Genomic DNA, 14,460 nt, shown 5'->3' with positions numbered 1-14,460 from the left:
CCATTTTGCAGCTGTAGAAAACAGTGTTTTGGGCATGGTCACTCAGGAAACTTGAGAGTAATGCAGCATGTCATTTCTTATGGATCCATGTTTTTCTGCTAGTAGACTGGGATTAGACAGGGAGTCAAGAGCTCTGATGTCACATGATGGCAGACAGTTACAGTTCAGAGGTAAAGGAGGTAGCAAGGGCAGTTCTCATTTGGGATGAACACACAGATTTTGTTGAAACTTTAGAATCTTGCATGTTACAAGTAATCCATCCAGTATCAGTGTGTCATTTTTCCATTTTTCTCTTATAGATAAATCTATTTTTAATCTCATCTGCGCAATATTTGCTTTTTGAATTGTAGAGAGGTCCCAACCTATTAGAGGAATTACATAGATTCCGTAAGTATCTTTAAGCAGACTCACAGAATTTTTCTTTTAAGATCATAAAGTCTAAACATAACCTAAGTCTGCCAAGTCCAGTACTAAAATCATGTCCCTAAGCACCACATCTATGCATCTTTTAAACACCTCCAGGGATGGTGATTCAACCACATCCCTGGGCAGCCTATTCCAGTGTTTAACTACCCTTTTGGTATAGAAATTTCTTCTAATACCTCCCCCTGGTACAACTTGAGCCCATTTCCTCTTGTTGTATTGCTTGTTCCTTGGGCGAAGAGACCAACCCTCTCCTTGCTGCAACCTCCTTTCATGTAGTTGCAGAGAGCAAAAGGTCTCTCTTCAGCCTCCTTTTCTCCAGGGTAAACAACCCCAGTTCTCTCAGACACTCCTCATAATCCTTGTTCTTCAGACCCTTCACCAGCTTTGTTGCCCTTCTTTAAACACACTCCAGCACCTAAGTGTCCTTCTTGTAGCGAGGGGCCCTAAACTGAATACACTGCCATAGTCCTGCTGGCCACACTATTTCTGATACAGGTCAGGATGCTTTTGGCCTTCTTGGCCACCTGGGCACACTGCTGGATCATATTCATCCAGCTGTCAATAAACACCCCTAGGTCCTTTTCCTCTGAGCAGCTTTCCAGCCACTCTTCCCCAAGCCTGTAGTGTTATATGGGGTTGTTGTGACCCAAGTGCAGGATCTGACACTTGGCCTTGTTGAACCTCATAGAATTGGCCTTGGCCCATCAATCCAGCCTGTCCAGGTCCCTCTGCAGAGCCTTCCTCTCCTCAGGCAGATCAACACTCCCTCTCAGCTTGGTGTCATCTGCAAACTTACTGAGGGCGCACTTGATCCCCTCATCCAGATCATTGATAAGGACATTAAACAGGAGTGGCCCCAACACTGAGCCCTGGGGAAGACCACTCATGACTGGCCACCAACTGGGTTTATCTCCACTCACCACAACTCTTTGGGCCTAGCCATCTAGACAGTTTTTTTACCCAGCAAAGTGTACACCTGTCTATGCGAAATTTATCCAGTCTTCAGGAGAATGCAGTGAGAAACAGTGTTGGAGGTTTTACTAAGATCCAGGTAAATTACATCCTCAGCCTTTCCCTCATCCACTAAATGGGTCACCTTGTCATAGAAGATTAGATTTGTCAAGCAGGACCTGCCTTTCATGAACCCCTGCTCACTGGGCCTGGTTGCCTGCATGTACTGCATAATGGCACTCAGAATGATCTTTTCTATAACCTTCCCGCGTGCTAAGGTCAGACTGACAGGCTTGTAGTTCCCTGGATCCTCCTTTCATTCCTTCTTGTAGATGGGGGTCACATTTGCCAATCTCCACTCTACTGGGATCTCACCAGTTAGCCAGGGCTGCTGGTAAATGATGGGAAGTGGCTTCATGAGTGCTTCTGCCAGCTCTCTCATTACCCTTGGGCATATTCTATCTGGCCCCATAGACTTGTATGTGTCTAAGTGATGTCAACCAGTCTCTGAAACAGGTCAAAGTTTGCCTGCCAGAAGTCCAAGGTGACAACTATGTCCTGTTCTACAACTGGAACCTCTAAGAAGCAAAGCTGTATGAAGAAGTGACGTTGCTTTCCCTATTTTCATCCTATTTCAGCTGTGCCTAGGCACCAGCTCTGAGAGAAGGTAGGCCCATCATTTGCTTTTCATACCTATTTAATTCTTGACCTATACTTAATCAGTCCTCAGTGCTCCCAGTTGTGATCAGGGGATAGAAACATGTGTTTTCTGAGGACTTACGAAGTCAGTACTATTTTTTCAGCGATATCTTCCAGAAAAAAAACCAGATCCTGAATACGAAAACAATACCTTACAGTAGTGTCTTAGGGGAGCAAGTTAAAAAAATAATTTCTAGAACATGAGAAAAACCTTGCCTCATCAGACCAAATGTCCATCTAACTGAGCACCCTGTCTCCAACAGCAGCTGATGCTATGGGAAGAAAAGTAAGAATTGGGTGAGCATGTAATGATGCTTCCTTAGGAAAACCTCTCAATCTTCAGTGGTTTGTGACGTGGAATGTTTAGAATTTGTAGCTGTAGGTAGCTTTTTCTTCTAGGAATCTGCTTGGCTGCTTTTGAACCCATATAAATGATCTAACAGGAATTCATTCGGGTTTCTGTAGAAGGGTAAGCATGGGTTTGTCAGGAAAGGTCAAGAAAATGCCCTCTGCGTTTGAGTGTAGTGAGGTTTGTGAGGCTTGGTTCCTAAAAGAGCTGATTCTTAAGCCTTTGACCTGCCTCTGAGAAAATTGTCTCCTTGTGGTAATTAAGCAGCTGAGTCTAGACTGTGTAATTTATCATGCAATTTTTAATAGAATACATAAGCAGCACGTTCCCTTAGCAGATGCTTTTTCATGTTTCATGTGTGTGAAGTATTTTTTTTCCAAATCCTATGGGGTTTTTTGGAGATGGTGGCAAAAGCATTAGTGTCTAGAGAAAGAAGGGATGGAAATATTGTACCTTTTTAGAATTCCTCTGCTAATGTAAGTATGTATTCTGAGCTGAAACCTGGAAGAGAATGTTAGTGATTGAAAATACCTTACTAAGTTCCTTAAGGTAATATAGATGCATAGATGTAATAGCATTAGTAGGCAACAGTACATTGAATGAAAGAAGCATGTTTATTACAACATGTTCATTAGTCATTTCATTGTGTCATTGCTATTACTGTCTTTATGTCTCTGCTGCTGTGCTGCTACAAGGCTATTTGTCATCAAAAAACTTAAGGAAAAATTGCTTCTAAGTCGAAGAAGCGAGACTACTCAGTTGTTTTACAAATTTGGTTCTTCGCCTTTTTCTTTCCTCATTTTCCAACTTACTGCTATTTGTCTTTCTTTGTAGTTTATATTCTAAGCAAGCTGGGAGCTCATCTTGCTGGAAGCAAAGAAATCTGCTTTTAATCTCAGTTTATCAAGATCTAGGGTGCTGTTTGCTGTTATGGTTTACAGCAAGTCTTTTTAGTAATACTTGTGAATTACGGAGGAGTTGTGTGATAGTAGTCTTCCTCTGAAGTACTGGGGCTGTTTGGTTCCTGAAATGCAAGGATAGTATAAAAACCAGATCCTTTTCAAAATATTACAAGCATCTTTTATATTGATTAAGGAAAATGGAGTGTTGTAATACAAACTTACTATTAGCAGTTGTTAGCTATCAGCTTGCATAAAGCATGCTTTCAGCAAAATTCAGTACTGGATCTTTTTCTAGGTCATAAAATAAAATGACAGATTTCTTTAAGTTTTTTTTCACAAATTAGGTATGTACTTTTCGGTAACAGGCTAGAAATGTGTGGTGGCTTTTATGACTGGGTCTGTTTTAGCTCTGGAGGAATGGATGCAGGCAAAACAAAGGTAAGGCCACAAATCACTATAAGACTGCATACCTTCTGTACTGTCTTCTGTGATCTGGAGGACAAATCCTCTGAGGAGAGGCTGAGGGAATTGGGATTGTTTCATTTGGAGAAGAGGAGGTTGAGGGGGGACATCATTGTCCTCTACAGCTACCTGAAAGGAGGTTGTAGTGAGTGGGCATTAGCTTCTTCCCTCAACTAAATAACAATAGTATCAGAGGAAATGGCCTCAAGTTGTGCCAAGGGAGGCTTAGAGTGGATATTAGGAAAAATTTCTTTGCTGAGAGAGTGGTCAGGCACTGAAACAGGCTGCCCAGGGAGGTGGTGGAGTCACCATCCCTGGAGGTGTTCAAGAAACGTGTAGATGTAGCACTTCAGGGCATGCTGTGGTGGGCATGGTGGGTTTTTTGTGGCTTGTGTGGTGGTGTTGATTTTGTGGGGTGTGTGGTGTTGGTTTTGTTTGGGGATCTTTGGGCGTTTTTTTTTTTACTTCCCCTGGGTGATCTTAGAGTTCTTTTCCAACTATGACAATTCCAAGATTCTGTGATTTGAGAGCATTTATGCAAGTCTGAAAAGCAGCACAGTGTTCCTCATTTCTGTTTGGGGTTATTTCCTCCAATACGATAGATCTCACCAGTCGTCTTGGTGCTTTGCTGCCAAGTCAGATTGACGTTTCTTATGGTCAGTTTTTTATTTTCTACATTGCCATGTCGTCTGTTCTAAGCAATGTCCCCAGCATTGCAATACTCTTGACTGCAGCCTATCCTTTCCATATTCCATTCTTGTCATTTTGTCTTAAAGTCAGTGTAGTATCTGCCATCTTAGAAAGAATTCCCAGTTCTATTGCTTTCAGGCTTTTCATATGTTATATTAAATTCAGCTGCTTTCCAAACACATGATGGTATTATTATAGACTGACTGGATGAACTGCACTTAGGTATCAAATGTGACTTTTTTCTCTGGTTGAATTTTGTCAGAATTTCTGCAGTGCTTGAGGCCAAAGCTTGTCTCAGTCTGACCTCTTCTCACTGATCTGTTGGCGTTGCCTGATCTCCTTTGGTACAATAACAATCTCCCTATTCTGTGACTTTTGCTACTTTCCTATATTGGGATTAAGTGGTGTTATCATAGAGATATATAGAATACAGCTCAAAGTGCTGGGGTTTTTTTGAGTGTATGAGCAGCTCAAGAGCTCCCTGTTCTAGTCTCAGTTGCTTGTTGCCATCCCTCTGCAGCCTCCTTTTGTATCTGTTATGACCCTTTATGAGACCACACAAACTGCAATAGACTGGGGAACTATTCCAGCTCAAAAATAACCTTGTCAAGAAAAATGCAAATACCTTTATTGTAATTCCGTGTATGCAGCCTAGCAGGCAGCCAGGATTATAAGGAAAAACAAAACAAAAAAAAAAAAAAGAAATTGCTAGTTACAGTGTTTTCTGAATAGGCTAAGAAGCTTAACGTGATTCATCATCAACCTTCCAACTCACGCAACAGTCCTATCATCCACTTTAAAACATGAAAAGCTGCATCATGCATTACCTACTTACCACAAGTCTTCTTCTATAGTGAACATTAGTGCAGTGTTATCTTAGGATAATAATCATTATTAGTAGGCACTCTAGTACCGATCATGGTTTGGCTTTCATCAAAAGTAACATGTTGAGCCACAAATGAAGTTTTTCTGTTTGAGTTCTGTGCAGCTAAAGATGTATTTTTTCCCCTCCTTCATTTGGCACACAGTACTTCTATCAGTTTGATACACTTACTGTTTGTGGAGCTTTTTTAACCATGAACCTGTTGATATTGGAATTTGCTTAAATGTCTAGGAAAGACAGGGTAGTTTCAGATAGAAATTCTTTTTTTTCAGGAACTGAAGCCTACCCAGGAGCAAGCACAGTTCTTGCCTCACATCATATGAAAAGTATGATAAACATTGCTGTTAGGGATAATCCATGGGTATTTCTACTTGTCTCTAGTACACAATTTCCATTTGTCTGTAGCTCAGATGAAGTCTGTATTACATACTTTGGTTTATTGTACTATTCGTATGATATGTTACTTGGGTATTTGGGTATTAATGACTTTCTAGGCCATTCTGGTCTTGCCCATCTTAAGAGAATACTATTTTGTAGCTTCTTGGACTTGTGGTGTTGTGTGTCCTTCCTTGTATGCTTGCTTTGCAGTGTACTAGCATTGATTGCTTGATTCAGGATTGTACTTCTCAAAAGAGAATCACAGTTATGTAAGGAAAAAATTGTAAAGGAATTGAAAAGGAAATTGAAAAACTGAAAAGCATTTTTTATGGAAAGGATGGGCATCATACCTTCAGAAGAGCCACCTTGACACTATCTACAAAGTTATGCAATACAAAATAAACCTGGACGCTTAGAGGTGCCTCTAGAAATCATGCGTAGTGCCTGTCCCTCATCGCATTGTCAGCGCAGCAGTTCCAACACATTTGCCAAGTCTGCAGACAGGATCTCTCACATGCACAAATCTAACAAGGATTAACTGCTGTTGAAAAACTGTAGTGAATTGAACATAGTTACTTTAATTCCCCTGGTTAAAAGTGTTTACTGAGTTTTCCTATTACTTTAAATAAACAAAATCAATTTCTAATCAGAGAAGAGATCTAAAATTACATAGTAACAGTGTTCCTTGGCAAAGTATATAATTGCATTAATCTGTAAATATAACAATTATGATTTATGTGTATTTTGTGGTGATAGCCATCTTGTGTGGACTGACAGAATGAAATACTGTCTGTGGTGTCTTCAGATCATCAGTTTCATTTTAATGTACCTTTTTTTTTTTTTTCTAATTATGAGGATACCCTGTATTTCAATCAGTTGGGCAAAGGGTAGTTTGAAGTTAACTACTAAATACAAACTTCTTAAGTCTTGCTCTCATTTGTCGAGTGAAATATCTTCAGAGAGGGGTTGTACCGTACAAAGCCAGTGAGTGAGGAGCCCTGACCAAAGCCAGAGCTCTTATGAGGCTGTTTAAAGTGTCTTACATTCCTTTACATTTATACAGGCAATAAGGGGGACTTTGTATTTTATCAGAACATGGCAACAGCAGCAGGTTTATGGTTTTGGTAAACTTTTGTGTTTTGTGGCTTTTTAAAGCAGGCTAATCCTTGAATATTTGTAGGAGTAAGTCTAGTTGACTGTCATTGATATTTGTGCTTGGATAGGTACTGACAGGTATTGTTACTTTGAGTTACTAATAACAATTTTCTTTTGGTCACCTGGGAATTAATACCTTACTGGTTATGAATGTTTGCCTTTAAATCAATTTTGAAAATCTTTTTAAAAACCATGCACCTGGCTGTTTGCCTATGTGATTACAATAATCAGGAGTAGAGGCACGTCTGTAACAGATACATATCATATAGTAGGAAATGCCTTTCTTAGCAAGGCAATAATCCTACAGTTTAAATTCCACCAAAGATCAAGTAAGGGTTAATATTTCTAGGTTTTTCTCATTCAGCTTCCAATATAAACTGTACTTGTATGTTACTTATGAAAGCTTTTCCATTGCAGTGACAGCTGATGAGCTATGGAAAGGAGCTTTGGCAGAGACTGGTGTGGGAGTAAAGAAAGGAAGAGGAAAGCGAAGAAAGAAAAAGCTAAGAAAGAATCTCAATAGAGGCCAGGAGATCGGTGAAGGTAGATTCACAAATGAGGGGCTCAAGATATGTCTTGTCCTTCTTGTGCATAGAGTTTCTTGATTTGATAAATTGGCAAATTGCTGTTAATTTCTGTGGTATCAGAACCACTTGAGATATTTGTATCTTTAAAAAAAAAAACCTGATTTGCTTGTTTAATGTTATTCTTGGTTTTTAAATACAAATTTTCTATCATAAAATGCACTTGAAATATGTGAGAGCCTTCCATTTTATTGCATTTTTCCAATATGCAGGGTTTCAGTCCTGTTGGCATCAAATCTAATTTTTCTCTGTTATTTTGAAGGACGTTCTGGTTTCCTCTGGCCTGGTCTTAATGCTCCTCTCATACAAAGTGGGAAAGTCCAGGCAGTTACTCAACGAAAAAAAGAAGAACGAGAGAGAATTCAGTCTGAAATTGTTCAGCAGAGAGATACCTGGGAAAAGAGAAGAAAAATAAAAATTAAGAGAGAGGGAGGATGGAGTGGAAAGTGTTGGGGAGGTGTCATTCTGGATCCTCCTGACCCAGGTCCTAATGGAGGTAAGAAAACTGGGTATCTGTTCTAGTCTTTTTGATAAAGGGCTTGGAGTATGTGAGATCCAGACTTTTCCTATAATTAAGGGTCAATTTTCTTTTTATTTCTGTCATATATGCCCATACATGAAGCAAAGAAGCTAAGTGAAAGAACAGGTTGTGTATACACAAGTGAAATTTGTTAAATCACTGCTTAGTTTAATACAGCCATTAGAGTATTACAGACTGTATGATGTTTTACTGTATTTCAGAGTAGTGGATTATGTTGTAGGGTGTTACAGGAGTCATAAATATGGAAATATTTTTCTGTGTTCAACATTAATTTTCTTGAGTACAAAATACAGCCATGGGGTTTTTTATAGTTTCTTAAAGGATCCTATGAGATAAATCAGGCTTTTTTTTTTTTTTAGTTCATGTAATGAAAGACAGTTAAAGATGATGTTGTTTGAATGTAGCTAATAGAAGATATTTAGTTATTTGCTGCCTAGTTAAATATCATAATGAAGCTAGAGTTCTGGTACGTTAAATGGAGAGGTGAACTTAACTTTTTTTACAATGCTGTTATTCAGACCATTTGAAAATCTGTAATAGCTTTGTTTAACATTTAGAAGCCTAATACTTTTAATCTAACTAAATATGAAAATGAGCTGTTACTCATACTCACTGAAGTTTCTCTCATGAAGCACTTAATAATGTGTGTATGTTTATTGTTGTCTTTCTGTAAGCTTTTGTGGTAAGATGAGCTAAGGAAGACAGTTGATGTTTTCTAGCACTGTTGTTTCAGGCTTGTTGCAGGGTCTAGTAATTCTAATAGTTAAATTTGTTCATGTTTTCGGAGCTCTCTCCAGGAATATTTTCTTCTAGTAAAAGTTTGAATCTTGGAACGTATGTTGCACCAAGTCAACATAAATGGGAAATTACATGCATGGAATCACAATTACATTGTCTGATCTTCTTGCAGTCACCTTTGTATCCCAGTCTGCCTGATGGGTTGTTTGTTAATATCTTTCTGTCTGTGAATATTATATGGTTACATTCTATTGGACAATAATTAAAAATTCAGACCAGCTTTGAACCAAGCTATAAGGTAGTGAGATCATTGTCTTTTCAGTGTGATCTAAGGCTTTTTGTCTGCAGATTAAAATTATGCTGGCATTTTGGTAGCTTTCTGGTTTATAAATCTATGCTGTTGTTGTTATCTACTACTTTGTTCCCTTACCAAGCTTTCCTTTCCTGCAGCTGCTATAGCTGGCATTGTGGCTTCTGTTGCTGTAGTGCCTGAGATCTGTTGTTTCCCTCAGGTTTACCTTGTAATTTTCAGCAGTTTGCCTGCCAGTCTTTTTTGAGTGTTTTTTGGTTGTCTCCAGTTTTAAGAGCAATTAATTCTATTTTAATATCAGCATAATACCTCAGTATACAAATTAAAGATTTCCTGTATTTACTTCCCTCCTTTTGATTTTATTCCATGAAAGCAAAAATTCCACAGAAGGCAGTGATGTGACAATGGACTTGGCAGCCTGTCACTGAATCTTAAAACTGAAAAACAGAGCTCTGTGGTCAGTGACAGATGTGACCCAGAAGTAATCTTTATTTTATGATGCAAAATCCTTAACTGCTACTAGACAAAATAAATGAAGTTGTAACTGTATTTGATGGCAAATACATTTGTTTTCAGGCAGAATTTGAAATTGAAAGCAAACAAAAAATGAAGTCTGGCTGTGTGATTCTTGATTGTTTGAAGTGTCTATGTATTGTTTTGGTTTGCCCCTCCACCTCCCCTCCTTTCTGGAATTTAATGGAAATATATATCAAGGAATACTTGCAGTTTCTTTGAATCCCTGTTGATTGTCAAAAACAAGTTTCAGAATATTCTGAACAATATTGGATAGTAATTTTGGCCATGATGGAAGTGACCCATTTGGTGATTTACCTTTTCTTTTTTTTAAGCCATTTACAGCTTTTGCTCTGTGTATATGAAATCTGGGGTTCATTTACAGTTTTAGAGCAGTATTTAGGGAAGAATACAGTTTACACTGCTAGCCAGTGAAAAACCAAAATATTCTGTTTACAAGATACATTGTGGATAGTTATTTTCCACAGCATCTCTGCTGTAGGAAAGAATTAGGAAGAATATAAAATAAAAATAAAATGCTTCAATATAAGTGATGAGTTGCAGTTATTTTCAAAATAAAGTTTCAGATTTAATTTGGAAAGGATATATAGCTTAGCTTGTGATCAAAACATTCAACAGTTTCTGAGGGTGTCTATCAACTTTTCTTTCTGTGTGATGTTCACATAAAGCAGTTAAATTTGCATGTCTTGCTTTACCATTTAAAAAAATACTTCCTCCCTTTTTGCTACTCTGGTTATTTACATTGAACAGTCTTTGGAGACTACTTCCGTCTTACTTCCCTGCATGTATGGTACTTAAAAAGATGAGATCTTGATTTCTGTTGAAGATTGGGGTCCCTAGTAGAGCACAAAGAATCTGTTTAACCATTGTCATCTCTTAATTATAATAGGAGCTGTGTTGTAATTATAATGAGGGCAGTATTATGCTTTCTTTGAAGTTATAATTTTAACTGGATTTTTGAAGCTAGTTTTCTTCACAAATGTGGATTTTAATGAAGAAATGAAAAAAACCCACAGTATGCTTTATAAATAACTGCCATATGCTCCTTTTTCACAGACCTTATTATAAATGAGATTGAATGAATGATTTGAATTTAAAAAAAAACACACAAACCAAAACAAACCACCAAACAAACAAACAAAAAAACAACCAACATTACTGAAATCTGTTTATAAGGAAGCAACTAATAAAGCTCATTTTAGGTATAGTTCAAAATTTTCTTACCTTTTTTATTTACTGCTGAGATTAATTTATAAATAATAGTTACATTAATATTGTGTTCTTCTTAAATTATACCACCTACAGGAAGCTCTGCTTCCTGTATGTAAATCATACAAGGAAATGTAATACCTTATTTTTCTCCTGACAGAAACTTATGAAGATTTTGAAACAAGGGTCATTGAGGTAAGCATTACAAATCTTTTCAAGGACTTTAAATAATTATAACTATTTTATATTGAGTTTGCAGTTATTTCACCAGTCTTTGCTAGGTCAATCTTATAGCAAGAGGAATTAGTTTGGTATTCTGTTTCAACTGCATTACATAATCTGTAATTCTTTTCATTAGGGCCTTCTCTGTTGAGCAAGTAATATCTAATTCAAAAGTGGTTTTGAATAACTCTGAAGTGGGAAAAGCCTGCAAATAAAGCTTTAATAGTTCACATACAGCCATATAATAGGGAACCTACTGAAGTGTTTGGGGTATTTTTTTAGACAAAACTACAAGTAAGAAATTGTATAATCCTGTTTGTAAAATAAATAATTCATTAAAGGGGGGGAACAGCAACACCAGGGCCAAGTGGGATGAAGATCCCATTTGGTGTGTCTTTTAAGTAATAAAATACTTGTCCTAGATGTCCTAACCTATGATAATTTCCCATTCATAGTTTTGTATCCACTTTGTGCTTATTGACAGAATAAGGATGGTGGTTATGACTGGATTAATGCAAGTTTTGTTTCCACCCTCATTTCTAAGCAGATTATATTGCATCATCTCACTTCAAAAATATCTGTCAACTAGTAACTGCCAAAAAATATCTGTGTTCTAGTATTTTCTTTGTCTCTGTTTTTTAATAAACAAGATCTAATTTAAGCTGTAAATCCTGCTGTCTTTATTTCCAAGTAATAAGGTTGATTACCACTTGCTTATCTCATGAATTCACTCCTGGTTGGACATCACATGATTATTGTCTGTACCCTTGAACTCTCTGGCTGACTGGAGCTTCTTAATAGAAGTGTGGAATATTTTAAGGACCAGCATATGTTCTGAAATGGATTTTGCATGCCCTAGTTAATGAAATCAGTGAATCACCTTAGGGTAATTTTATAGTGGTAAGTGAAGCTACAGAGATGTAACACCACTTAATCCCTTACATTTAATGATGTTGTTACCTTTTTCAAGCATACAGTAACTTTCCGGCGTGTAACTGGTTGCATGCAAACCTTTGGTTGGTGTGAAGTGATATTAGCTGACTACTAAAGGCAAGCCATTTACTGACTTGACAGCAGAACTTCAATTTAAAGGTTGCAGTCTATAGTGCTGCCAAAAAAGAGTTCTTTAGCAACCCAAATTCCTAAGATTTCAGCAGAAACACCACTATAAAAGTGCTCAAAGAGAACACCTATTTCAGGTAACATAAAGGTGGATTTTTATTTGAAAACTAGGTAAGTCTTTGGTAATAATGTTTTGCTGGTTAAATGTAAAGTGTTAGTAGTTCAGATATGGGGACCCATGCTACTTCTCAATGCCATTACTGAAGAAGGCAACTTGCAATTCATTCCAAAGCAGACCGTTACCAATTAGTGCTACACACACACACACACACACTATTGCAAGATATTTAGGCTTCCATTTATCCTACTAGTTGTTTTTTTTCATTTTGAATACATGAGTTACTGTGGAAACCATAGAGGTAGTATAAGCATTGTTGGGGGGGAATAATGTTTTCATAAATAAATTGATTTCTTGTGACTAATTTGCTTCCAGTCCAGAATAAGGTGATGCACAGCATCCAGAAAGAGTAATTCTGGGGGTGAGAACAGTAAATTTTTCTCTATTCTTGCGTATTCCCTTCTTTTCTACTTGTAGTTTTAGTGAGACTTGTGGTAGCAGTGGCCAAGTCATTTCCAACTCTGTCTGTGTGCAGAAGTTTGTTTTGTAGAAATCTCAAATTTATTTGTTTATTTCTTTAAAAATCTGATGTGTTACAAGGACTTGATATTTGCTGTAGTGATCATCAGCAAACTTACTTGATGTGCGTTTGCCTCCTGCATCCAGATAATTTATAAAAACATGGAAAATCCCTGGCCCTAAAATTGAGCCCTAGGGAACCCCACTGGTGACTCTTGCCAGCCTGATGTAACCCCCTTTGCTATAACTTTGAGCCCAACCCTTCAGATAGGTTCTCTCAACTTCTTCTGCACATGTGTGCTGGACATTTTTTGCAGGATACTGTGAGAGAGAGAATCAAAAGCTTTGATAAAATTAAAAAAAAAAAAAAAATCTGTTGGCTTTCCTTGGTCAATTTGATGGGGGACCTTGTAATAAAAAGTTTAGTTGAACAGAACTTTCCATCATGAACCTGTGTTGGCTACAACCAATTGCATAGACTTGTCACGGTAGAACAATCTTACGTTACTTACTCGCCTACAGATGAAGTTGCTTCTTAGATTGATGTTCCTTTCAGGATTGTAATCAGAACTTTCCATTTGCCATTAATGTTTAACTGCTTTATCACTGAATGACTATACTAGTCTAGCTGCTGCTTTGGAAAAGAGACTTCTCTCATTTTTAACCCTGATCTGAGAGCCAAGTTATTAACCTGAGTCAATACGTGTTCTGTGATAGATAGATGCACATCAGGCCTCTTTGCTTATTGTGAATGTTGACACCTTTTTATCACTATAAGATAAAGTGACTGTTCATTGAGCTGCTGTGTAGTTTTAAATGGGTAAGGATGACTGTTCATCACTTTCCTAGGGCTTTGCTTACCAAACAGTTCTATGAAATATTGTGTATATTTTTTGCCAATATTTTTTATACATATGTCCAGACAAGGTATTTGTTCCAAAGTATTGTGTTTGAGTTTCTGTTTAACCACTCACAGCATATCTTCATGTGTTCCATTACCTCAGCTGCTCTTTTTGGAAGGAATCCCACTCTGTCTGTCCCCTACCATGCACTGTCATATACTGTTGGAACAGCTTTTTTTCCTTCATGCAAATACTTTTAAAATCCTTCGTCTGAAAAAACTGACAAGGAATAACATGTCTTTAATTAGTAGGATATACTTGAAAACAGTTGTTCTGTCTCAGGATTTTGCATTGTGGTTATAGTAAAATCTCATACTCAGATTTTAATCTCTTTGAGATTACTTTAAACTTTTTAAATAAACTTTTCATTGCCTTGCTGCCTGGGTAAATTTTTCTTGAATTAAGTTCTCATAATTTTGTTTTATTTTTAATTTTCTTGTGCTGCAGCACTCAGAAGATGAGTACTTGTAGGATTCCTGCTGTTACGCTGACAAAGTGTTTTATGCTTTGGACATGATCACTGTTTATTTTAAAACTCCATTGATATTTAAGATCAGCTTTGACTTTTTACAGTTTTTAACAGAATGTGTGAAGTGGTACTGGTATGCACAAGAACAAATGAAATTAAAGTGTGTTTAATGAGGGGTATCTTTTCCATTAATGAATGTATTCACTTGAAATCTTAAGGTAACATTTATCAAAGTATCTGACCTTTACTGGCACTTAATGTTTAATGCTCTATATCATAGAATCATAGAATGGTTTGAGTTGGAAGGGACCTTAAAGATCATCTAGATCCATCCCCCCTGCATGGGCAGGGACACCT

The 14,460-nt window shown here is 37.4% G+C and overlaps 1 protein-coding gene across 2 annotated transcripts in view; it reads left to right on the top strand.

Moving 5' to 3' along the window:
• The window catches only part of MRPS5 (mitochondrial ribosomal protein S5), a 56,452-nt gene that overhangs the window by 15,743 nt on the left and 26,249 nt on the right, over positions 1–14,460 (top strand). For both annotated transcript variants that reach the window (XM_051613342.1, XM_051613343.1), the window contains exons 3-5: positions 7,313–7,438; positions 7,742–7,975; positions 10,972–11,006. In XM_051613342.1, the coding sequence (XP_051469302.1) occupies positions 7,313–7,438; positions 7,742–7,975; positions 10,972–11,006 (395 nt within the window). The remainder of the gene's footprint in view (positions 1–7,312; positions 7,439–7,741; positions 7,976–10,971; positions 11,007–14,460) is intronic.

Source organism: Apus apus, chromosome 3 (assembly GCF_020740795.1).
Source record: "Apus apus isolate bApuApu2 chromosome 3, bApuApu2.pri.cur, whole genome shotgun sequence".
NCBI lineage: Eukaryota > Metazoa > Chordata > Aves > Apodiformes > Apodidae > Apus > Apus apus.
The sequence above is the reverse complement of the archived record's forward strand: the minus strand, read 5'-3'. Positions and strand labels throughout refer to the sequence as shown.